General features: G+C 43.4%; 1 protein-coding gene and 1 long non-coding RNA gene across 2 annotated transcripts in view; one reads left to right on the forward strand and one right to left on the reverse strand.

Moving 5' to 3' along the window:
- On the forward strand, positions 1-17,892 carry LOC117352188. The gene is made up of 3 exons (XR_004537602.1): positions 1-137; positions 16,006-16,137; positions 17,437-17,892. It is a non-coding gene; the product is annotated as an uncharacterized LOC117352188 (long non-coding RNA).
- The window catches only part of PRXL2C (peroxiredoxin like 2C), a 23,291-nt gene continuing 13,374 nt past the window's right edge, over positions 15,241-25,157 (reverse strand). Inside the window, exons 4-6 of the mRNA XM_033928447.1 lie at positions 24,869-24,974; positions 20,778-20,909; positions 15,241-16,643 (exon numbers count right to left, since the gene is read on the reverse strand). Of these exons, the coding sequence (XP_033784338.1) occupies positions 16,516-16,643; positions 20,778-20,909; positions 24,869-24,974 (366 nt within the window). The 3' untranslated portion in view covers positions 15,241-16,515. The remainder of the gene's footprint in view (positions 16,644-20,777; positions 20,910-24,868; positions 24,975-25,157) is intronic.

The raw sequence follows: 25,157 nt of genomic DNA on the forward strand, positions 1-25,157 counted from the left end.
TGCGACCCACCCCTTTGGGCCCCCTGAGTTGGCTTGCATGGCCAACAAAGCCTGCGGTCCTAGGAGGCAGTGGTCCAGGGTGGCACGTCAGGAGCTGCGTGTCGCTTACTTGCTCCAGACGGCTGAGGTCACAAAAGGTAATGGCGGGAACCCTGGCCGGGCGATATAGCACCGTGGCTGAGGGAGGGCATCCGACACCTTTTTTTTTCCTGCCCTGTCGGAAGCAAATCTTCTCCCCCCCCCCCCCCCCCCATATAAGTTAACTCGGTTTCGCCTCTGACCTGTTGAGCGAACGGCGGTCTGATAGAGAAACGGCAAGGGCAGAGTTTAATAATAATAATTATAACAGTTTATATACCGCAGGACCGTGAAGTTCTATGCGGTTTACAAAGATTAAAAGATGGTTACAAATTGATTGAACTTAACCGAGGTAAAAGCTAGTGCTTATCAGCTCTAGGGATCAGTTATTGTGGAGAAAGAATTGTACGGGTCAGCTGGCACATAGGACTGCAGTACCACTTTGGGCAAACCCAACTTGAATAAAAGAAAAATAAACAACCCAAAAATGGTCCTGTTGGAAAGGTTGTAGGGGTTGTGTTTTTGTTTGTTTTTTTAAATTACCATTTCTGGGTTTGTATTTCATAGGAAATGAAATGAAAATGACGGCAGATAAAGACCTGAACGGTTCGTCCAGTCTGCCCATTAGTTATAACCATGAAAAATACATGATTAAATTAACTTGTCTCTGATATTTCTGGGTCATAGAGTGTAAAGTCCACCTGATATTGTCCTAGGTTCCAAATGCTGAAGTTGCCATCCAAGCTCACTCCAGCCTATCCAACCATCCTGTTTGCAGGATATCTCTACCATAAAGTCTGGCCAGTAACATCTGCATGTTCCAAGTTAGTGGAGTTCCCAGTAGAGAATGACACGGGGCGAAAAATCTGTCACCGGACCACCGTCCCCTTCAACGCCCCGTCGTCCCCTTCACTGCCCTGAACCCGCCGTCCTCGCAACATCCACCCTTTCCTCTCGCCACCTCACTGCCCTTCAGCAGCCTGAGACTCTCCTTCCCTCCCCCTTACATAAGCACGGCCCCTTCCCTCTCTAAGGCCAAATCTATCTCCCTCCCTCCCCCTTACCTTTGTGGCGCTTTAGAAAATAAACTGATGCCAGCGAAGCCTGCCTGTGCCGCCCTGCAGTTGTGGGTGTGTGGGCGGAAGCTTCTCCTCTGACAATTGTCATTTTATAAACACAAAACAGAACAAGGTTCATAAAAACCCATCTCCCCTCCCTTTCAGAAATATCTCCTTCACTATTGTGAAAACTGAACAAACCAAATTACTACAGAAAAATCAAGCTAACAGAATACTTTAGTCACACATGGCAAGAATAATGTTAGGGGAGTGTAACTAGGGCAACTGCCCCCTGGTCAGAGAGAGAGCCCTAAGCCAGCTGGAAGCTAAATAAGCACAGCCTGGACTTTTCTTTTTGTTGTCTGGTAACTTTATTCTTCAAATCACATTGGTCTCAGGCTTTGGTTTTAGGTTCCTTGTGTCTTCATCGTGGCATGGCTGGCTCCTGAAGGTAAAATAGGCGCAAGAGGAGCTGGGGAGAAGATGCCGAGTCTGACACGGGCACAATTTTTTTTACCACAGGAGTAAGACTTTTCATTGCTCCCACGGGGCGGTAAAAGGTCTTGTCCCCATTCCCGTGGGGCGGTGAAAGGTCTTGTCCCCATTCCTGCAGTAAACCAGTTGTAAATGTCTCCATTCCTGCGGATTTACTGCAGTGACCCGCAGTTTACTACAGTAAACGGTCCCTGTGTCATTCTCTAGTTCCCAGCCCAATCCTATACCAAGTCATCACATATGGGACACAGACTGTGCAAGTCTGTCCAGTACTGGCCTTAGGAGTTTTAATTTTCCAAAAGCCATCACATAGGTTTTATGTATTTTCCACCATTGCTTACCATTAAGATATTTTAATGTGTACTGTGTTGACTGTGTAAATAGTATACTATGATGCCATAATGCCTATTAAATTAATATTTTTGCCACGGTCAATGTTTATTGCCTTATGTCTGCTTTATACTTGCTATAACCGCTTTGGGTGATTTTTTTTTTTTTCTAAAAACAGCGCATAAATAAATTTTAAAAATTGCTTTTGATGCAACAATGTTATGCGGCTGCCTTTGATGCAAGCATATGACACGCCACAATAAGGCATGCCCATGACCAATGCTCATGCATGCTTACGTAGTAATCCTTGGGGCATGCATACATTTGTGCCTGTACCAAGCGGACTATTCTGTGCATGTGTCAAAGTTGCTTTCACAACGACCAATTGGACAGGATTATGTCAAAACTTACTTGCTTGCAAACTTGGAACATCGCTCACTGTTTCAGAATTGGACAAAAAGTCAGCAGCGACCCACACAGTCTTAACAGCCATTTTTAGTGCATCTTGCTCAGAGACTTCATGGTCCTCTGCTATACAGTGCTCACTTATGAGCAGCACAAAGACACATACCATCTGTTTTCTGTTTCATTAGGAAATCCAGTAAGAGCAGAGAAGGCCAGGTCTTCAAACCAAACACTCTTTAATAGCAACCATATATATGAAACATACATACAACTCATTAAACTTTCATACGACTCGACACAGGCCATGTTTTAGATAAAAAGCCTGTCTTAGGAGCCCTGAAATAAACAACAGAGAGGACATAAAGCAATACACAAATATGTATGAATAAAAATATAACATACAATTAAAACCAATAAATTTTTTTTTTTTTGTAAGTTGCATGTGAAAAATATAAAAAATAAAACTTATAAGCATACCTTAAAAATGGAGTCCCAGGTCTCAAAAAATACTAAAGGAACTATTTTAAAAGGGGGTAACAAAAACTTCAAATGGGCAGGAGACCCTGGTGAGCGAATTAACAGAAGACAGACAGAAACCAGAGCCTGAGACCAACACGATATGAATAATAAAATGACCAGACAACAAAAAGGTAAAAAAAATAATAATTTTCTGATTTGTGATTACAGTATGTCAGATTTGAAATGTGTATCCTGCCAGAGCTGGTGTTAGACAGCAAGCGTGAGCTAGGACCTAACAGAGAGAGGAAAAATATTTTGTATTTTGTTTCACCACAGCACCGGCATGGGATTGGAGAGGGTCAAGGGGCGTGGGGTGGGCGAAGAGGCTACAAAATAAACCCGCCAGGATGTTGGAAAAAAAGCTTCTGATTGGGCAGGAAAAGTGAATCAAATCGAAAATCGATTCAATAGGCCAAATAAAGTTGAAAATTTTTTTCCCAGAATCAGGCGGTACTACAGTAAACATGGCACTTCCTCTATTCCATGACTGGGACCCTCCATTACTCATGTAGCATTTGGAATAAACATTTATTTTAACCTTAAGTAACAGCTTGCCCATAATCTTAAGCAAACTAAATTATTCTCTTTTAATATAACCTTAAAGCATTTCTATAGTACGGTGTGGGGTTCCACTGGGCCATGCAGCAATAAAATGGGACAAATTTTTTTTCAGCCCATTAAAAAGGAGATATGCTGGGTTGAAAAAAAACAGAGGGCTGTCTGTGTGCCACCCATCCCCCACCCCTCATCAAAAGGAAAATAAAATGCTAAACAGGTGGGGATGGGAAAGTGTCTAATTGTACCTTCTCTGTTGTGGGATGTTGCATTTTGAAAAAAAATAAATAAAGTCTGCTCCCTTAGACGTCAAAACCTAGCAACGCCTATTCTTTTGACTCCAGTCCTAATGGGAAACTTAAAATCTGTTTTCCATGTAATAACAATACATTTTTTACCCCTGCCAAAGGAACAGCATGCAGTACTAATTACAGTACAGGCTTTACAATTAGGAACCAGTGTCGGCTGTGCTAATCCTACTTTCCACAGATTACTATTATAGTACTACTTCTGTGAATTCAATACAATAAGGTTAAAAACCATATGCTGTGTATATTTCAGTAACTTATGTTTTGGTTTTTAAATTGTCTTATAAAGTTTTAAGGTTTTTTCTTGTTTATAATTTTTATTAGCTCCCACTGCTCGTAGGTTATGGTTGTTCCTTGTTCAGACTCTGAAATCTTCATGACTTGTTTTAAAAATCATGACATTTAATAAGCTGTGAATATAGTTAACTTGTTTTAATTCCTGTGGTTATCAACCAGCTCAATTCTTTCAGGTATGTGAAAACTGTGAAGGAATCAAGCTGAGCGAGAGGATTGTGCCAACATGCAAGGGCTTCATTCAACAGTCTATCTGGTCACTCACTCACTATATTTTTTAGACGATTAGTTGCTCCCCCCTAATGCTTTAATCTTACATGTACAAGTTTACACTTAGCATGCAAAGCTGTGCATGTAAGTTATAGAATAATGTCAGTTATGCAAATAATTTAATTGCTTAATTAGCTGCTAATTGGCATTAACAGCAAGTATAACCAATTATGGGCTGTCACTAATTAAGTTATGCACATAACTGCCCTTGAGATTCTACAAATTTTCTGCAAAAAAAGCCAAAGTACGCAGCTTCAAGGGGGGAGGGGACAGGGCCTGCTTAGCACTTACACCCATGGGTTATACTATGGAATACTAGCAATTATGCATCTAACAGTTAGGAACAAGCATGTACACAAACCATTCAGCTGTCATAGTGCTCCCACCTAATGTTGGGCGAATAGCTGTGCACTTGCATTAATACTCTGGAATAGCAATTGTATAATTGTCAATATGCTATAGAATTTGCACTTAAGAGTGCAGCATCCCTGCACCTAACTTTAGCTGATGCGTGGAGAATTATCCCCATGAGGTGCTGCTAAATGAAGCCTCTCCAGAAGCACCAGGAAGAAATATTCTCACAGAACCATCTGCCAGTAAGAAGCATCTAAAAGGAAGATTTGAGTTTAGGTAAATAATGAGTACAGCAACAATTTCCATTGTGGGGGAGAGCCAGCTTAACAATTAGGCAAACTAGGTAGACACCTAGGGCAGCAAATAGAAGCTGCATAACAAAGCCAAAGAACCCCTCAGTCCATGCTTTTACCCACAGAGAAGATGAACAGTTTGCACATAGCCTAGAAATCTTGGTAAATGGCATTTGGAGATGCCAAACAGAAAAATCCAACGGGTCTGCAATAAAAGGTGAACACCAAAAATGAGGCAAAGACTGCAGAGTGGAATGTACAAGGTGCAGCACTCTTTATTAAAAGTCTATACATAATTGTAATCCATAAAAAATGGCTTTCATATACATGGAGTATGGACCCAACACGGTCTGTGTTTCGGAGAAACACTCCTTCCTCAGGGATCCAGAATATCCAATGTATCATAAGAACATAAGAAGTTGCCTCCACTGGGTCAGACCAGAGGTCCATCCTGCCCAGCGGTCCGCTCCTGCGGCGGCCCATCAGGTCCGCGACCTGTGAAGTGGTTTCTGACCACTTCTATAACCTACCTCAAGTTCTATCTGTACCCCTCTATCCCCTTATCCTCCAGGAACCTATCCAAACCTTCCTTGAACCCCTGTACAGAGTTCTGGCTTATCACCTCCTCCGGAAGCTTGTTCCATGTGTCCACCACCCTCTGGGTAAAAAAGAACTTCCTAGCATTTGTTCTAAACCGGTCCCCTTTCAATTTCTCCAAGTGACCCCTAGTGCTTGTGGCTCCCCACAGTTTGAAGAATCTGTTCTTATTCACTTTCTCTATGCCCTTTAGGATTTTGAAGGTTTCTATCATGTCCCCTCTAAGTCTCCTCTTCTCCAGAGAGAACAGCCCCAGCGTTTTTAACCTGTCAGCGTATGAGAAATTTTCCATACCTTTTGTCAGTTTAGTCGCCCTCCTCTGCACTCCCTCGAGTACCGCCATGTCCTTTCTATATCGCATATAGAAAGTCATGCAGAGAATAACATAATTTAAAATAATCAAAATTTTTGAATCGGAGGCAAGAAAATCTTCTGGGCTAATGCACAGGGTGAGTACTGCTACCGAAAGGAGGAAGGAGTGTTGCTCCGAAACATGGACCTTATTGGGTCCGTACTCCATTTTTTATGAATTACAATTTTGTATACAATAGACTTTTAATAAAGATTCCTGCACCTTGTACATTCCATTTAGAGATTGCCTTCCTGATGTATGACATATTCTTCAGTCAAATGTTTTGGAAGGGGTACTGAGATGATCATGAGATTGTCAAGTTTATTCTCCACAGAAATCAGGCTTCTGGTAGGCTATAGGCTGTACTCTGGCTCTGAGGTCCTGTACTGAGCTCGCTCTACCTTGTTACAATTATTATTGCTATTCCTGATCCATTGGCCAAAGATGACAGCGGCAAAGACAAATGTAGAAATCAGAGTTGGGAGCAACCCAGTGGTGATAACTTTTGGGGGATCAAATTCTTTCCTCTCACACATCCTTCAATAAATTTTGGCTTGGGTGGGAGTCTCACCTGTTCACCTTCACTGCCTAGTTCTAGTTAGATGACATCAACTTGCGCTCAAGTCCTAGCGACTTGATGAATTACAGATCTAAAAAGAAATCAGTTTTGTGCTAGTCTGGTAAGGTCCTCCAGATTATCCCCATGGTTTTATTTATTTAGAAAATTTCTTATCTGCCTATACCTAGGCAGCTTACAAAAATACAATCATAATATTAAAACATACATGCCATTACATACAATTTCTTCCACAAAACAAATGTATTCTCTTAAAACATCTACATATAGTAAATGCCAGTATCCTTATGAACTTCCAATAGTCATTCATTTAAATGTCTCCATAAATAAAGTGGTTTTCAGTACTTTCTTAAACTTTGTAAGTCTAAGTGCTCTTAATGGTCCTGTCAGTTTATTTCATAATGTCACACCTGCTAATGGTTGTTCAACATATCCAGCCACCTGATTACAGGTCACCCTCTTCACTTGGTTCCTTCTATGTTTCCAAACATAATGAGGGGCATAAGCAAAAGAAACGTCTAAGTCCGTTTTGGGCCTAAATCGTAAGTCACCCAAAGTTGGACATGGGAAAAGGTCCATTTTCAAAAAATATGTCCCAACAGTTTTTTTCGAAAATCGTCTAACTGTATGTCCAGCCGTCTGATCATCCAGACTGCTAAGTCGTCCATCTTTATACCCCATTTTCGTCCATAAATTCATCCAAGTCACAAATGCCTAGAAAAAGACCTTGGCACCAGAGTAGTAGGGTACCTTACAGGGCACTGCTGTAAACTTCACAAAAAGGGTCCCTTATAGGTCATAGTGAGCCCCCCATAACACTCCCAGAATCTATTAGACCCACCTATCTACCACCCCAATAGCCCTTATGGCTGCAGGAGCCACTTATATGGCAATACAAAAGGGTTAGGGTTTTATTTGGGGGGTGCACATTTTTCACCATGAATGCAGTGATTAGAGTGGCTTATGGGCCTGGGTCCTCCTCTCCATGGTTCACTAACCCACCCCCAAGACCACTTCAGCCACCTCTGTGCAGCTCTACTAGGCTTTCCAATGCCAGGCTGCCAGGTGCTGATATTCTGGAGGCAGATATGTAAAGTTGTTATTATGATTTTTATGGGGGGGGCAGTGTGTGGGGGGTCTGTACTTTGTGTCTGCAGTGCTTATCTGGTCACTTTGGATACCTTCTTGTGACTTAGACCTGGTTTTAGATGGCCTAAGTCACAACGTCCAGGTTCCATCTAGGCAGTGTTGTAAAACTTTCGATTATACATGCAGTACGACTAAGTCTAGGACGGCCCAAATCCCATCCTCGACACTCCTCCTAACACGCCCCTATTAGCTCTGGTCGTTCACCAGCACTGTGAAGGCCTAGGTTGATTTTAAATACATCTAAAACCCGGTTCAATTATCGGCACTTGGACAACTTGTCTTTTAGATCATCCAAGTGCTGATTTAGGACGTTTTTTAGATGTTTTTCTGTTTCGATTATGAGCCCCCAATGTCTTTCTCTTCTGACAGTGTGACCAAAATAAGACAGTTGTAACTTCCATCATTTGGGCTTCAAGCGACATAGCCTGTTTGATCTCTTCCAGAATCAAATTTGGTAGTTCTGGCAGTCCATGGTATGCATAAAATCGAGGACCACCAGAACTAACAAATTGATTCACTGCTTATAGCCTCTCAAATCTTTAAACAGGCTAGAGGTAGCAGAATGGGGTAGGCCACAGGGGCTATGGTCCCACCAATATTTTGTCAACACATCATCAGAACCCAGATAATTTTTGGGGTGGCATTGGAAAATGGTTTGGCTCCTCCAAGCAAAAAGATGTTCTGCTGCCCCTGAATCAGAGGTTGGTAATCAGAATGTTTCTTGAACTGCCTCATTCTTCAGAGTTTCTTATCAGGGTGGAGCAGGAACATGCAGTTGCTGTTCCCTCTAAGTGGGAGTCCTTAAACTGCATTGCTGTCATTGGGGGTGGTGTTTCAATACTATGCTTTCAATCATCAGGATAAGACAGGTTCCCTGGAGTCCTGCAGAATTTGGCTGTCCTTAACTATTGAAAATGTGATGGTGAAACTACTCCCTATTGGCAGGACTGTAGGTGGAGAACTTCTGCTTAGCTTAAAAAGAATAGTGATTGCAGTCTCTGTTTAAGACAACCTGATTAGAGCTGTTACAGTCTCAAAACATGCAAAGCAGGAATATGAGTGAGGATTTTATAGAGCATGAAAAATTCTCCTTTCCAGTGTTTTTTAAACATCCAAACAAGTATATTCATGGTGTGTGTGTATGAATATACAAGTAAAAACATGATGGCAGAAAAAGGCCAAATGGCCCATCTAGTCTGCCCATCCACGGTAACCATTATCTCTTTCTCTCTCCGAGAGATCCCACGTGCCTATCCCAGGTCCTTTTGAATTCAGACACAGTCTCTGTCTCCACCATCTCTTCTGGGAGACTGTTCCATGCATTGACCACCCTTTCTATAAAAAAGTATTTCCTTAGATTACTCCGGAGCCTATCACCTCTTAACTTTATCCTATGCCATCTCATTGCAGTTTCCTTTCAAATGAAAGAGACTCAACTCATGCGCATTTACATTACATAGGTATTTAAACGTCTCTATCATATCTGCCCTCTCCCACCTTTCCTCCAAAGTATACAGATTGAGATCTTTTAGTCTATCCCCATACACCTTATGATGAAGACCACATACCATTTTAGTAGCCTTCCTCTGGACCGACTCCATCCTTTTTATATCTTTTTGAAGGTGCGACCTCCAGAATTGTACACAATATTCTAAATGAGGTCTCACCAAAGTCTTATACAAGGGCATCAATACCTCCTTTTTCCTACTAGCCATACCTCTCCCTATGCAACCTAGCATCCTTCTAGCTTTCACTGTCATCTTTTTAACCTGTTTGGCCACCTTAAGATCATCACATTCAGTCCCACCCAAGTCCCACTCTTCTGTCATGCACATAAGCTCTTCACTCCCTAATCTGTACCGCTTTGATTGGCTCTGATCATTTAGTTTTGATATCAGGATGCGTACCCTAAGTTCCAATAACACTCCTTTTGGAATACATCAATATTTAGAATCAATCAATCTTTAGGATCACAAGTTCTTCTAGTGCCAATCTCGATCAACAGGAAGATTCCAATTTGGGGGAGAAGGGGATTAGTTCAGCATTTAGCTAAAGAGAAAGATAAAGAGAAATTAGGTTTTTACCTGATAATTTACTTTCTTTTAGCTTCTTCAGATCAGTATAGGATTAATCTTACAAGTGAGTATACAGTAACCTCCCATATTCGCAGGGGTTCCGTTCCAGGAACCCCCACGAATGTTGAAAAACCACGACTACAGTTTTTAGCAGGAGAGGGCAGCCGGAGAGGCAGAAAAGGGAAGGAAATCACTCGCGGTATGCTCCGTCCACCTCTTCCTGTACTAAAGTTGGGCCTCACCAATCAGAAGCTGCTTTAATACGCAGCTCCCGATTGGTGTGACCTGACTTTAGTACAGGAAGAGGCGGTCGGAGCATACCGCGAGCGATTTCCTTCACTCGCCGGCTCTCCGGCTGCCCTCTCCTGCCCGGTCATTCGCTGTCAGAAAATACCACAAATTCGCATGGGAGCAATGTATATCTCATCATTACTAGCAGGTGGAGACTGAGACAAAACTTTGGAACTGTACATATCATGTGACCCCTCCCTAATTACCTCAGTCTGCCGAATAGCCAAGCAGAACTAAGAAATATATACAGAAAATCAAACAAGACTCCGCACAGGAGTATCAACAAATAAAAACAGAAATGCTGTTGGAAAATGCAAATAGCAAAGGTCCCCACATCTCGCCCGCCAAGCCACAGCCGCTGTTCTTAAGTTCCCCGGCCCTAGAAAAAATACTAGAAACCGATCAAAAAATGAAAATCTGCATGCAAGAACATGACAATAGAAAGGGTGGGTTCCTATACTGGTCTGGAGAAGCTAAAAGAAAGTAAATTAGCAGCTAAGAACCTAATTTCTCCTTCTTTAGTACTCTCCAGACCGGTATAGGATTAATCGTACAAGCGAGACGTACCAAAGCAGTCCCCATCATGGGTTGGTCCCCTGAAAGGCTGACACCAGAACACGCGCACCAAACACCGCGTCCTGACATGCCTGAACATGCACACGGTGTCTGCCAAAGGAATGTAGGGAAGACCAGATCGCCACCTTACAAATATCCACATGAGGCATCAGCGAAGACTCAGCCTAAGAAGCTGCTTGACCCTGAATAGAATGAGCCTTGAGAAAGTCCAGAACAGTCTTTTTCTGAAGAAGATAAGCAGAAGCAATAGTCTCCTTGATCCAGCGCACAATGGTAGCCTTGGAAGTGCCATCCCCCCTATGAGGACCTGCTAGAAGGACAAAAAGGTGATCTAATTTCCTGATCTGGGTCCTGCGCAAGTAGGCGCGACGGACCTGGAGAGAAGACCAAGTCAAGCCCTGTCCAGGCCATCCTGCAAGAACTCTAAGATGTTAGGCAGGGAAGCATGAAAAAGCAACCACTCCTCGTGCCGTACACCACTCCTCAAATATACACCAAATTCGCACATAAGCCCAAGAAGTGGAAAGTCTGTGAGACCCCAAGAGAGGGAGATCACTTTGTCTGAATACCCCTTCTTACTTAGGCGAGACCTTTCAAGAGTCAAGCTGTAAGACAAAAGGGACACAGATCGAACATGGGAATGGGGCCCCGAGTCAGAAGATCGTGCAAAAGAGGCAGAGGAAGAGGATCCAACACCAGATCTGCTTACCACGGTCGCCTGGGTCAATCCAGAGCCATCAGGCCCAGGTGACGAACAATGCAGAGTAGAACGTTGACCACTAATGGCCACGGAGGGAATACATACAACAGCCTCTCCGTTGGCCATGGTTGAACCAGAGCATGCAGACCCTCAGCCTGACCATCTCTGTGACGATTGGAGATGCGGGGAGTTTTGGCGTCGACTCCTGTGGCCAACAGGTCCATTAGGGGCTGATCCCAAGACTGCACTATCAACTGAAAGGCCATATGGCTTAGACACCACTCTCTGTGATCTAATGTGTGATGACTGAGGAAGTCCGCTTGAACATTCTCTGGCTATGTGGGAGGCCGAAGAGTCCTGAAGATGTGGCTCTGCCCAGAGCATAAGCAGAGCCACCTGAGTGCTATTGATGCCCCCCTGACAAGTGACGTGGGCCACCGCCGTGGCAATATCTGACAGAACCCGGATCAATTTGCCTGACAAGAAGGAGTGGAAGGCTAACAGCCACCAGACGGATGGCTCTGGTTTCCAGAACATTGATCGACCAGAATGCTTCCTCCGTGGACCAGGTGCCCTGAGCTGAGTGACCTAGACACTGAGCTCCCCAACCGAGAAGACTGGAATCTGTGAGAAGCACCGTCCACTGTGGCTGATCCAGACTTGTCCCTTGAACAAGATGGGAGGTCTGGAGCCACCAATGAAGACTGGAGCAAGCCAAGCCCACCAGAGGAACAGGAAGATCTAGACTGAGGGTCTGGGGTGACCACCTCCGAAGCAGGGCATACTGAAGAGGATGCATGTGGGCCCGAGTCCACCTCACCACGTCGAGGGAAGCTGCCATTGACCTCCAAGACTTGGAGGAAATCCTGCGCCCGAGGACACTGGGACACCATAAGCAGGTGAATTTGAGAATAGCATTTGCTTACCCAGGCCTCTGGAAAGAAGACCTTCCCCAAAGAGGTGTCGAACACCACCCCAAGATACTCCAGGTGCTGCAAGAGGACCAACTTGCTCTTGGCAAGGTTGACAACCCATCCCAGCGACTGCAGGAACTCCACCACCTGAGCCGTGATCCGGGTGCTCTCCTGGAAGGATTTTGCAAATGAACCAATTGTCCAGGAAAGGATGCATCAGAATGTCCTCTGTCCGCAAGGCCGCCAAGATGACCACGCCAAGATGACCACCATAACTTTGGTGAACGTCCAGGGAGCCGTGGCCAGACCAAAAGGGAGCGCATAGAACTGAAAGTGCTGGCCCAAGATTGCAAAACGAAGGAAGTGTTGATGGGAGGTCCAGATTGGAATGTGCAAGTAGGCCTCTATCAGGTTGAGAAAGGTTAGATACTCCCCCAGCTGAACTGCCAGAATCACTGATTGCAGAGTCTCCATGCGAAAAGATGGAACTATGAGAGCCCTGTTGACACCCTTCATATTCAAGATGGGTCAAAAAGTCCCCTCTATCTTGGGCACCACAAAGTAAATCGAGTACCTGCCGGTTGCCAACTCCGAAGGGGGCACTGGAACCACAGCTCTGAGATCTAGCAATCTTTTAAGGATCTGGTGAAAAACCTGCTTCTTCCACGGTGCCTGAGAAGGAGAAGCTAGAAAATGATCTGGCAGGGAATAGGCAAACTGCAAAGCAGAACCGTTCCAAATCACCTCCAGCCGAGCACCCACCGGAACCAGAGGGGGCATGGACACAGAGTCACTGGACAGGACGGAGAGCAGGGGAACCGACGAAGGGATTCTCAGCCTCCCGACAGGCCTGAAAGGACTGCATTCGCTGAAAGAAATGACCCCTGGCAAAATTAGAGGTCGGGTAGGGAGCAGTCCCACACGCAGAGCGGTACCTGCGGAAATCTCGCAGACTCCCCGAGCAGTACCACCTCAAACAGCCTGGCAAGCACTGTTTTCAGGCAGGCAGGGGATTTTAGATTCCGTTAGTTTGAACTCGCTAGTCCAAAACCTCCGACAAACAAGGACCACCGAAAAAGAAATTTAGCGATGGACACCACATCCGTCGACCAAGCCCAAAGCCAGAAGGTCCAACACTCAGCTATAGATTTGGCAGACGTCTGCAAGAAGTCATAGAGGGCGTCTGAGAGGAAAGAGGCAGCCAACTGAATCTTCGCCACCTCCTGATCATCAGACTCACTGTCAAGGACCCGCTCGGCCCACCGAAACACGGCCCGAGCCACCAGTCCTGCACAAATAGCTGCCTGGACCTCCAAGGCAGACACATCAAAATTCTGAATAGTCTCCAACTTACGCTCCTCAGAGTCTGTTAAAGCAGAACTGCCCTCTTCGGGCACAGTATGCCGCGTAGCAATAGCTGAGACCACCACGTCCATCACTGAAGACTTTAAGGTAGCCCTGTCCCCCACTGGGACGGGATACAAACAAGACACAGAACGCGCAAACCAAAAAGACGCTTCTGGCGAAGTCCACTGCGCCAGGATAAAATCCAGAAATAAAAACCGGATTGTATTGGACAAGAGAGGGAAGCAGAGGAAATCCCCAAAGAAGATGGTCCTCCACACTCGGGGGTCGCAGGCAGCACCTCCTCAAAGCGCAACACTGAGGAGATCTGCTGAATCAGATCTGAGAGCTTGTCCTTCTGAAAAAGGCGCACCTCAAATGCCTCCTCGCTGATAGACGGAAAAAACAAGTCCCAGGGCAGCAAAAAGAAAATGGGGGGGAACCCAAACCCTGGCGGCCCCATGGGACTCCCTACCCCAGCAGGGGACCCTGCTGTAACCTGTCCCTGTTATATCAAAACAGGGAGAAGGCACCTGAGGCTAAATACAAGATGGAGGGGCTATCTGAGGAAAACCAGCAAAAAAACGCACCAAAAATAGCCCCTCCAGAGCCTGTAGTGGCTGAGAAGACAGAACTGTCCCAGCCGCTAAAGCAGCAAAAGCTGGCATCAACTGAGAGAAAAAACAGCTGACAGGAAATCCCTCCATGGGCGGCAGGAAAAGACCGGGCTTCCCTGCAAAGCTGTGCTGTCCACGAGGCACTAGCGGTGGGGAGCCTTGGACACCAGCAACCGATGCTGATGAGACTTCCACAACCACACCGGCCCGAACAGCTGTTTTCAGGCCAGCTGCGAGTACCTCGCGCCTGGACCAAATTGTGCACCTCTCCCCTGAGAAGTGCTCAATTGCTCCATACATGACCTAGCTGAAAGAAAAGTGCTGGTTAGTTGAAAAATACAGTAATTTACAGCATATTTAAAGGGAAAGCAACCCTTTAGACCGGCACTGCCTCAGGATTTTTTTTTTTTTCACAGAACAGACTCCACTGTTTCTCTAAACAATATGCCTTACCACCATGGGGTAAGGCTTACTGTTGAGGCACCTCTACAAAAATGGGGGGGGGGGGAACCCCACTCGAGATCTGCCAGGTTTGACACCCGAACAGGGTCCACCTAAGCTCAGTCCGGCAACAAAAAAGGGACAAAAATTCCTAAACAAATTCCAACAGATCTACCAAGGGAGATGGATACAGCTCACCACACCTGCTGGAGACAGAGAACACTGAGGTAATTAGGGAGGGGTCACATGATATGTACAGTTCCAAAATTTTGTCTCAGTCTCCACCTGCTGGTCATGATGAGATATATACCCGCTTGTAAGATTAATCCTATACTGGTCTGGAGAGTGCTAAAGAAAGAGGAAATTAATTGGGGGGGGGGGCTGCAAGGAGTAGAATAGGGAGGATTCATGGAAGGATCTACTGTGTGTGAGAGAGGACTGACATCTAGAAGACGGGAACCTTCCTCCCTCACTCTTCTCTCAACCTGCGATCCACTCTTCCCTAGGTCCCAGAGATGCTCTTTCCCTCATCAACCCTCTTTGCTCCTTTGATCCCAGAACATCCTGCTTATCACAGCTGAGATCTCTTCTCACTCCCCAACCCATAAAACTCCCAAAAGAAAGAACAAAATCATATAGACGCACAAGCATGACTAGAAAAATACTTTATTATGTAGTATGCATAATGATGCAAATCTATGTAACTGTGCTGTAATGCTGCAGAATTTCAGAAACTTTGGCAAAGAACTAGAACACGCTTTTGTTAGCTTGTGCTAAAATTACTTCTGTGCATGCAAAATGGTTAGTTCTCATATTTCTGATCCAGCAACACACACAGATATGTGCCAGCTTTGAACCCATCACTATTTTCTGCATTTATTTTGCTAAAACAGATGTTTATGCTGCAAGTATCTTAACTCTATATATCAAACCAACTACCCCCCACCACTTTAAGTAGCGCTATTCTATAAATTGCATTTTGAGTTAGGTGCAGTTTATAGAATACATGAAGCACCTTTTCCCGCGAGTAAAATTTAGGCATGGCCATTTACACCCTAGTGTAAATGCCTATGCATAACTTAGGTGCAGATCAGGCATCAGTGCATGTAGGTTATAGAAATGCCCACAACCCGCCCATGCCCCTCCCCTGGCCTCACCCTCTTGAGATCCACACAGTAGAATTTACATGCACAACTTTATAGAATACGTTTAGCATGTTTTGTGTGTAAATTCTGATTGGTGTCAATTAGTGTTGACAGTTGCTTAAGTGGCAATTATCAGCACTGATTGGCTTGCTAACCAATTAAGCTGTGTGCGCAAATAAGCAATGCACAAAGATTGTGCGTCACTTTAATTGCCGTATATAGAGTTCGGGAGCCAGTGCATAAAACATGTATGTCTCCTGTATTTCAGAACAAGCTCTACTTCAGCAGATTCTGTTCTAAATTACTAAAGTGCAACTTGAGACACTGTGACCTGCATGTCTTCCGACTTCTACGACCTGTCTAAGACGGGGCTGTAAATTTCTACTGTGCAAACATACAGGTACTACCAAACAGAAAGAATAACCAGAGATTTGCATTTTCAATTTTTCCCCTTTGACCTTGTGAAAAAGTGGATTACAGTCAAACACATATCTGTCCGCAGTGGGTTGCATGACTTGTGCTGTGCTCTTGTGGTTTCTACATTAACAGACCTTCTCCCTGCAATCAGACCTTATGTTAGTGAATACAGGTTGCAGTATGCTTTCATGAAGGGCCAATGGGACTTCCTTGCCATTTTTGAGGAACACAATTTGCACTCTGTTCTGCCCTTCTGTAGTTAGCACTAGTTTAGCAGGCGCATAACGAGGCTGTTATTCATGGCACTTCCCCAGTAGTCAGTGCTTATTTGCACTCTCTCAGTTGATTTTCTCTTGTAATTTTAAACTTCAATAATCCGAGGCTTATTTGTGAAATCAATGGTTTCAACTCCTGCAAGCTGCAGAAGCGAGTTTATTGGCATATGGTCTGTCTTGTTCATATCATAATGTAGAAAGTGGACTGCATTCCCTAAAAGTGAAAAAAAAAAGAAGAAGAATTAAGTCTGCGACACAAAGTCCTGCATTTAAGGAGTCCCGCATTTAAGTAGAAACTCCATCAGTTAAGGCTGACCCACTGGCTTAGTGGCAGTGCTGGTCTTAGCCATGGAGGACATCTGGCTTACTGCTCCCTAAGCAAAGGTGGGCAATCTGCGGCCTATCATTGAATTTTATGTGGCTTCTGTAAACATGAACAAACAAAAACCAACTGCAGATGTGTACAAGATGCAGGCAGAATTTATTGTGACAAATATAAATTTATAAAAACCTTTTTCCCAAACAAGGGACCCGACACGGTCCGTGTTTCGGACAAACCTTCGTCAGGGGTCCAATATTCAAAAAGGTTTGAAAAATATGCACAAAAAATATGGAATAAAAAATCATAAACCAAAAGGTCCAATGTGCCGAGAATCGCCAACTCCTGTAAAGCACATTGGACCTTTTGGTTTATGATTTTTTATTCTATATTTTTTGTGCATATTTTTCAAACCTTTTTGCATATTGGACCCCTGACGAAGGTTTGTCCGAAACACGGACCGTGTCGGGTCCCTTGTTTGGGAAAAAGGTTTTTATAAATTTATATTTGTCACAATAAATTCTGCCTGCATCTTGTACACATCTGCAGTTTCAAGTTTCAAGTTTATTAAAATTTGATTGGTTTTTGTTTGTTCCTGGTTGGTTTTTTCTGCAGATAAGGTTGGACCCCTCCTTCCTTTTTTGTTGCCTCTGTAAACATAACATAACACTTTATTTTTATTTCGCAGAACCTTCCAGTTCTATGTGGATAACAAAATAAGAAAAACTGCACAAACACAATGAGCTACAACATCGTAAACAGTATAACAAAACAAATCAACCATCCATCATTACTTCCCAAGACATTTTTGGCAGAGGAGTGGAACTTGTTAAATTTCGTCTAATGAGCTTCAGAAGAGACTGACACCCAGTATAGAAGACTGTTGTCTTTTAAAGGCTTTGTTTGGCTTCCTGAAGAAATACTGAAACGTGGCATGTTGAGGCCAAAGAACTTTACACAACAAGATAAGTGCTGTTGTTTCAACATTTGATGCTTTGCATTATATTTATTATTTTACAAGTGGAAGTACTGCAATGATTGAGTGGTGAGGTTTTTGGGGGACTTTGCCCCCTTTTTCCTCCATGTTTCTAAACACAACATTTCCACATATGAGAATCTGAATTATAAACTCTTTTGACAGTTATTCTTATTTCCAGTAAGCGTGTTATTTATTGCTGTCAAATTAAAAATTAAGCAAACAGTTCACTGTATTCTGAATCAAAGTGAGCCTTTTAAAATGCTTCTTACAACCTGCTAGATGGAATATATTACAATAGTCAAATGTGGAGAGTACCAAAGACTGCACCATAAGTTGAAAAGCTGATCTTTCAAAACAACTCCAAATGGAACGTAAGTTCCATAGAGTATAAAAGCATTTATGAACACAGCGTTCACTTGATTTTACATTGTTAGAATTTGATCTAAAAATACCCATAAAAAAGTTTCAACACAGATTCTATAGTATATACTGTACCATTCAAATGGAGCCAGACAAATCTTGGGTAAGTTAAGATGGAGTTGCAAAGAAAAACCTTTGGGGGGAGTTGAAGTTTTAACTTAAAAAATAGCATTCAGTTCTCGATTGTTAGTATCACTGAAGCAAACTGACTGATATTGTTTGATGGTACCAAATCCAGTGATAAGACAACTGTAATGTCATCTGCATAACTGTATAATTTGATGCCCATAGTAGGCAATTTTGTTCACAAGGAGGATAGATAAATATTAAAGAGCAATGGGGAGAGTGGTGAACTCTGAGGTACATGCAGGGATTACTCCAAGAATGAGAAAGACCACCACGTGATAGTACCTGGTAAGACAAATGAAAAAAATCTTGAAACCACCGATAGACTTGCCCAGAGACTCCTATAGAATCAAGACAGCCAAGCAGTCAGTTATGATCTACCAGGTCGAATGAACTGCTAAGATCGAACTGTAGAAGCAGAGCATTCTGACCCTTGCTAGAAAGGCCACGTAAGTGATCCAAAAGTGAAGTCAAAACAGTCTCAGTACTTTACATTGATCTGAAACCAGACTGTGAAGAATGCAAAAGGTCAAACTGACCCAAATAATCCAACAACTGGACATATATAACCCCCTCCATCAATTTAATAAAAATAAAAAATGGTATTAAAGCTAAGGATCTTTATTTGGACATCAAATCAATTGGTCCCTTGCGATCCATTACAATAAGGGTAATAACAATATGTCCATGATCAACAATAGGGAACCTGCCAAAATGTAACATTTTTTGCAACCAATTAAAGAGGTCTCTACAAAATTGAAAAGTACTTGTTCAAATACTTTAGAAGAACAAACAACAAGATGAATGCACTTCGAGAAAATGTTCCTAAACAGAGACCAATCTAGAGGAGCAAATTGAGTCCAATATACCATATTTTTCGCTCCATAAGACGCACCCCAGATTTAGAGAAGGAAAACAAGGAAAAAAAACCCCATTCTGAACTAAATTGTATACTACTATATACCCGACACCTTTAAATTCTGTCCCAGCCCCCCCCCAATCAATCATAATTTTTCATACCCCCCAGCACATTTAAATTCAATCCAAGCCCCCCAGCAGGGAGAGCTTGGGGCGGTGGTGACTTGGAGGCCTGTTCCCCGATGGCGGTAGCAAACCTAGTGGCTTGGGGGGAGGGCAGGAAGAAAGAAAGGGGGCAAGCAGGGAGACAAAGAAAGAAGGGAAACAGAAAGAAAGGGGGCATGGACAGAAAGAGAAAGAAAGAAAGGGAGGCAGGGAGACAGAAAGAAAAAAAAGTTGGGGGAGAATGAGGTCTGGAGGAGAGGAAGCATACAGGAGGCTGAAAGAAGGGAAGAAATATTGGAATCACAGTCAGAAGAAGAAAGTGCAACCAGAGACTCATGAAATCACCAAACAACAAAAGGTAGGAAAAATGATTTTATTTTCAATTTAGTGATCAAAATGTGTCCGTTTGAGAATTTATATCTGCTGTCTATATTTTGCACTATGGCTCCCTTTTACTAAATCGCAATAGCGTTTTTTTAGCGAAGGGAGCCTATGAGCGTCGAGAGCAGCGTGGGACATTCAGCGCAGCTCCCTGCACTAAAAACTGCTATCATGGTTTAGTAAAAAGGGAGGGGGTATATTTGTCTTTTTTTGTATGATTGTTACTGAGATGACATTGCATAGAGTCATCTGCCTTGACCTCTTTGAAAAAACACCGGAATATGAATAATTAACATTTTCTCTGCCTTTCAGTGTGCTTTGTGTTTTTTAAAATTTTTTTTATTGTTGGTAGATCATTTTGACTTGGTCATTTTAAAAGTAGCTCACAAGCCCAAAAAGTGTGGGCACCCTGCTCTAGAGGTAGTACTGCATTCATGCGGCTCTCTGTGTACAAAGGAGTCCCCTTCAGTGTGGAATGGTTTGTTCTGAGCAGCAGTATCTCGTTCCCGGAGTTTGGTAAGGAACCATCAGCACTGAGAGGGTTGTGTGTTCTCTTTGTGGGTTGCAATTGCACTTGGCTATTTAGGGACTGGCTTGAAAGGGGACTGCACAGCCTAGTTGTAGGTATTCTTCAAGTCAGTTTGTTCTCAGTCTACACCTACCGGTAGAGGGACATAACTCACTCAACTGTGCATGCCTAGAGTGACTAAAAGAAATGAAATTATGAGCTAAGAACTAATTCCTCCTTGGAAATTATCATGTAAAAACTACATTTCCTCCCTTTATATATTGGTATACATATTAAAATGTGTATACCAGTATTTGAAACTCAGAAATGCAGTTGAGCATCAAGGAAAACTGAATCCTAAAACCATCTTTATCCACTTACATCAAGCTGGGATCCACAAGTCATTGGCACTCGAGACTGCAAAGACAACCATTCAAAATCATGTTGGCATGGGATTATAAGATGTGCCATAGTAGGTCAGTTCAAAGATCTATCGAGCCCAGCATCCCCTCTCACAGTGGTCAACCCAAGCAATGAGTAAAACTCCTTAATTCCAGGATGTTTTATCTGAGAAAAGAATCGAGCAACATACCTGGACCCACAATCAGAGCCCCTCCTTGCTGCGCAGGATCCCCCTGAAAATCAAAGGCAGGGCCTGTCATTGCTCTCCAAATGCTTTTAATATTTCCTGAAAGTGCGCTGGATTTCACATGAGGACTTGGTGCTGAAACATCATAGCATGTAGAGAGAGAGAGAAAAAAAATATACTGCATCAGTCAATAAGCAGCCATCAAAAATCATAACTATTAGACAGGCACCCAAACAAATTAATATTTATCTACTACACTGAGCATGCACCACTTGCATACATAGAAATCTTGTTGTCAAAACTCTATCTCAAAAAACCTCAATGTACAATCAATGTTTTTATCAAGAGGCACATTAGCCCTGATAACTCCGATAACTGCTGAGACTGATATGTTCTCCAAAGAAATTCAGTGTCAAAATATATAAATATGCAGTTTGAATAGTGGCTCGTGGACTGTAGGGGGCAATAGCTGTGGTACGTTAATGGAATCGACAGTGCAGGACATGATGGTGCAGCATTTTGTGGAGTTTTTCTACAAAACGCCTGCTTTTCTTATGGTTCTGGGTAACTCTAGTTAGATACAAGCACATGTGTTAGTTAAGGCCATGCCCAATAGAAGCGTACGAAAAGTTGGTGAATAAAAATCTGAATATGGATGTAGCCAAGGCCAGAAAAATACACTATAGATTAATATTAAGGAAAAGCATAATAATATTCTCTTTATGTACTTTGCTATTAAGCCAGACCACAGAGGAAATCAGGATATATAATATACATGGAGGTATGAAACTGCTTCCATAAGAACATAAGCAGTGCCTCTGCCGGGTCAGACCACAGGTCCATCCCGCCCAGCAGTCCGCCCCCGCGGCGGCCCAACAGGTCATGACCTGCCTGAATCACCAGAAGGGGCCCCCTTGCCCCCTAGGTATCTCATCGAAGTCCTATCTTCCCATCAAAGTCCTAACCCTCCGGCCATTCACCTACAAGACCTGGTGAGCTGTCTATACCCCACGATCCCCTTTTCCATCAGGAATCCGTCCAATCCCTGTTTGAATCCCTGTACTGTACTCTGCCGGATCACTTTCTCTCTCTCTGTCTGTCTTTTGTTCAGGGGTTTCCTGCCTTGAACATCATGAGAAAATTGATAACAGATGTGCTTAGGCCAGTTAGGAAGAGCATATTAGACTCCATATTCCAAACTGAGATATTACATGTAGTAAGTATGAATGTAATATATTGTGTTGGATGTGAATAGGGCCCCGAATGAATGATGGATGTATGAGAGATATGTGAAAGAATGGTGTGTACTTAATTTCCAATATTTTATATATTTTAAAGATGCAAGAAACTCTAAGGAGAAATCCTGAGGAAACATCTGGAAATATTTAAGTTAGAATCAGAAACACTGAACCAGTTTTTCAGAGCAGGGGGGATAGCCCCTCCTCCTCCTTTTCTGTGCTGACAGGGAGAGACAAGAACTTTTAAACACTTTTGAATGCAGGCTTTTTTGAAACAGATAAGCAGGTTTAGATTTAAAGTTTTCTTTGGCTATGTTATAATAATGGGTTTATGCATATTCAGAAATGAATATAAACAAAAATATGATTTCTGGAACTTTCATTTCATGTTAAAAGGAAGTTTTTTGTCCAAATTTAAGGACAGCCTCTGTTAATGGATTGGCTGACAAGTAATGATGTCATGCAGGACAAAAAGGTACATATTGGGGAGCAACGAATTATCGAATTGAGATCTTTGTCAGAATGCCAGCGTTTGGCGTCTGTAAAGATATCCCGATGACGCAAAACTAACCTTTTGATAATTCATTATGGCAATTAATAAAACTGAATAACTATTTTAATAAAATTTGTGTCATGTGTCATTTTCCATGTACTTTTTACACACCTAAAGCGAAAGCTAGCAGCTTAATTGGCAACTGCTCCTTAAAGAGTGTGCTTGTGTCCAATTACCATGCTCAAGTCTCATACAGAAAATTTATTACACATTTGCATTTCAGTTGTTTTCTCTGTAATTTGGGAATGTGCACCCCTCCTACCCAGGGCAGGATTAACCAATAGGCCAAGTAGGCACGTGCCTAGGGCCTGAAATGATCAGGGCGGCCCGATGATGGAAGGCATCAACATTGTTTTTTCCAAACGGCGATGGACCCCTCCAGCATCGATCGGCAACGTGGGCCCCACCCCGATCGGCAACCCCCTCCCATCGACGGAAAGTATGACAAGCAAGTAATGTGGGTAAGAAAGGCAACGGGAACTGTAATTGTGCAAGTGGTGCTGCTTACCCAAAGCTTCCCTCTGACACAGCTTCCTGTTTCCGCCGGGGCACATGGTGGGGTGGGGCGGGGCAGGGGGCCCAGTGTACTTGTGTGCCTAGGGGCCCTCGATGAATTAATCCTGCCCTGCTCCTACCCTAGGAGTCGATGAGTAAGGAGGGCAGAACCACAACAGACTCTAAAGGGAGTACTGAGCGCTGCTAGAAGGGAGGGATCACACTTTCTCCAGGACTGAATCATGGAGAATAGAGAATGATGTGGGGAAAAAATTTGTCCCCGTCCTCACCAGCTCAGTCTCTGTCCCATCCCTATAAGCTCAGTCCTGTACCCGCCCCATCCCCATAAGCCATCTGATCCCATCCGCACAAGCCTCAAACAGTTATGATTTTATACTGAACTTATTTTATTAAAGTATAAAGAGAAACAATATTCTGTACAATTGTCATTTTATAAACATAAATAGTACACAGCAAGGATCAACAAAACCCCTGTCTCCCACTCCCCTTATATCCCCTCCACTATCAGAAAAACTGAATAAGCCAAATTATTACAGAATGCTACACAGAAAAATCATGCTAACAGAATACCAGTCACACATGACAGGAATAGTGTTAGGAGAGTGCATTCTAAAAACGAACTTGTGTAGACAAGCAGCGGCATTCAGAGTTTGTTTTTGGAGTGCTTTTGGATCTAGCGTCCACCAGTCACGTGTCCCCTGAGGAAGGTGTCTTCTATACACCAAAAACGGGATCCTTGTTGGGACTCTTCAATTCAAATAAAGACGCGATCATTGGTTGAAAAGACACCTCCCTTGCCTTTTCCGTTTGTTTTGTCTGTGTATATCCCAAGCAAAGTTTTCTTCTGTTTGTCCGTCACCTTTGTAGATATGAACATAGGCCTCCAGTTTTAGTTCATTATCAATTCCAGTTCTGCTCTAACATTTGCTACCAGCAAGTTCCTAACTCCTGGGCATTTCCCAATAGTACTTGGTCCACTGCGAGTGCCGTTCTGAACCCTGTAAATACCTTAAGTGTAGTAACCTGATACTTACTTGTCCTAACCATCTTAGGCAAGGGTCCCCAAAGTCCCTCCTTGAGGGCCGAATCCAGTCGGGTTTTCAGGATTTCCCCAATGAATATTCATGAGATCTATGTGCATGCACTGCTTTCAATGCATATTCATTGGGGAAATCCTGAAAACCCGACTGGATTCGGCCCTCGAGGAGGGACTTTGGGGACCCCTGATCTTAGGCATAGTGACAGCATCCTTCTGCTGGAACCATAAAGACTGCAATGCCCCGTAGAGCTCAGCCTCAGTCAGTACACCTCACTGTACAGCACAACTTCAAATCCAGATCCCGCACAAAAGGTGCTTGTGGACAAAATGATTCTCTGTTAGGGTGCTGGTCTTTGACCAGAGGGCCGCAGCGTGAGTGGACTGCTGGGCATGACGGACCACTGGTCTGACCCAGCAGAGGCAGTTCTTATGTTCTTAGTACATACAGTACCATGTGCAGGCCCATAGGGATTGCTGCACTTTTTTTTTTTTTTTAAAGGAAAAAAAAGAAGCCCCAGGAGAGTGGTGAGGGGGAAGCTTGGTGGAGGAGTTACTTTTAAGATGCCACAAAAAGTATTTTATTTATTCAACATACACAGTATAGTTTGAAAACTGAACCAGGTTATTCCAAATGTGTAGTACCAACAGACTATTCATCATATCCACAGATATACTGCTGATATTATTCCAACTAAGTGTACAAATACGAGGTGAGCCTAAGGCGAGATGAGGAGAGTGTCATGCCTACCTGATGTGGTGGCTGTTTCACCCCTTTTCATTCCAAGCACTTTATAAATCTCCCTCTCTGGGTCTACATAGATTTCATGAGTATATCCTGTCAGACAGCAGAATGGCTGCAATAATAGAGGCACAATTCAGAAAATATTTCTAAGTCCAGTTCTAGTTAAGGTTACTAGACATCCGGGGAAACCCAGACATGAACTCTTTTTAGAGGACTTTCCAAAACCTAGCAGTTTGCCTGCGTTTTGGAAAGCCCCGAGCTCCAACTGCGTCTGGAGAGCCTTCAACATGGATGA

The sequence above is a fragment of the Geotrypetes seraphini genome, chromosome 1 (assembly GCF_902459505.1).
Source record: "Geotrypetes seraphini chromosome 1, aGeoSer1.1, whole genome shotgun sequence".
NCBI lineage: Eukaryota > Metazoa > Chordata > Amphibia > Gymnophiona > Dermophiidae > Geotrypetes > Geotrypetes seraphini.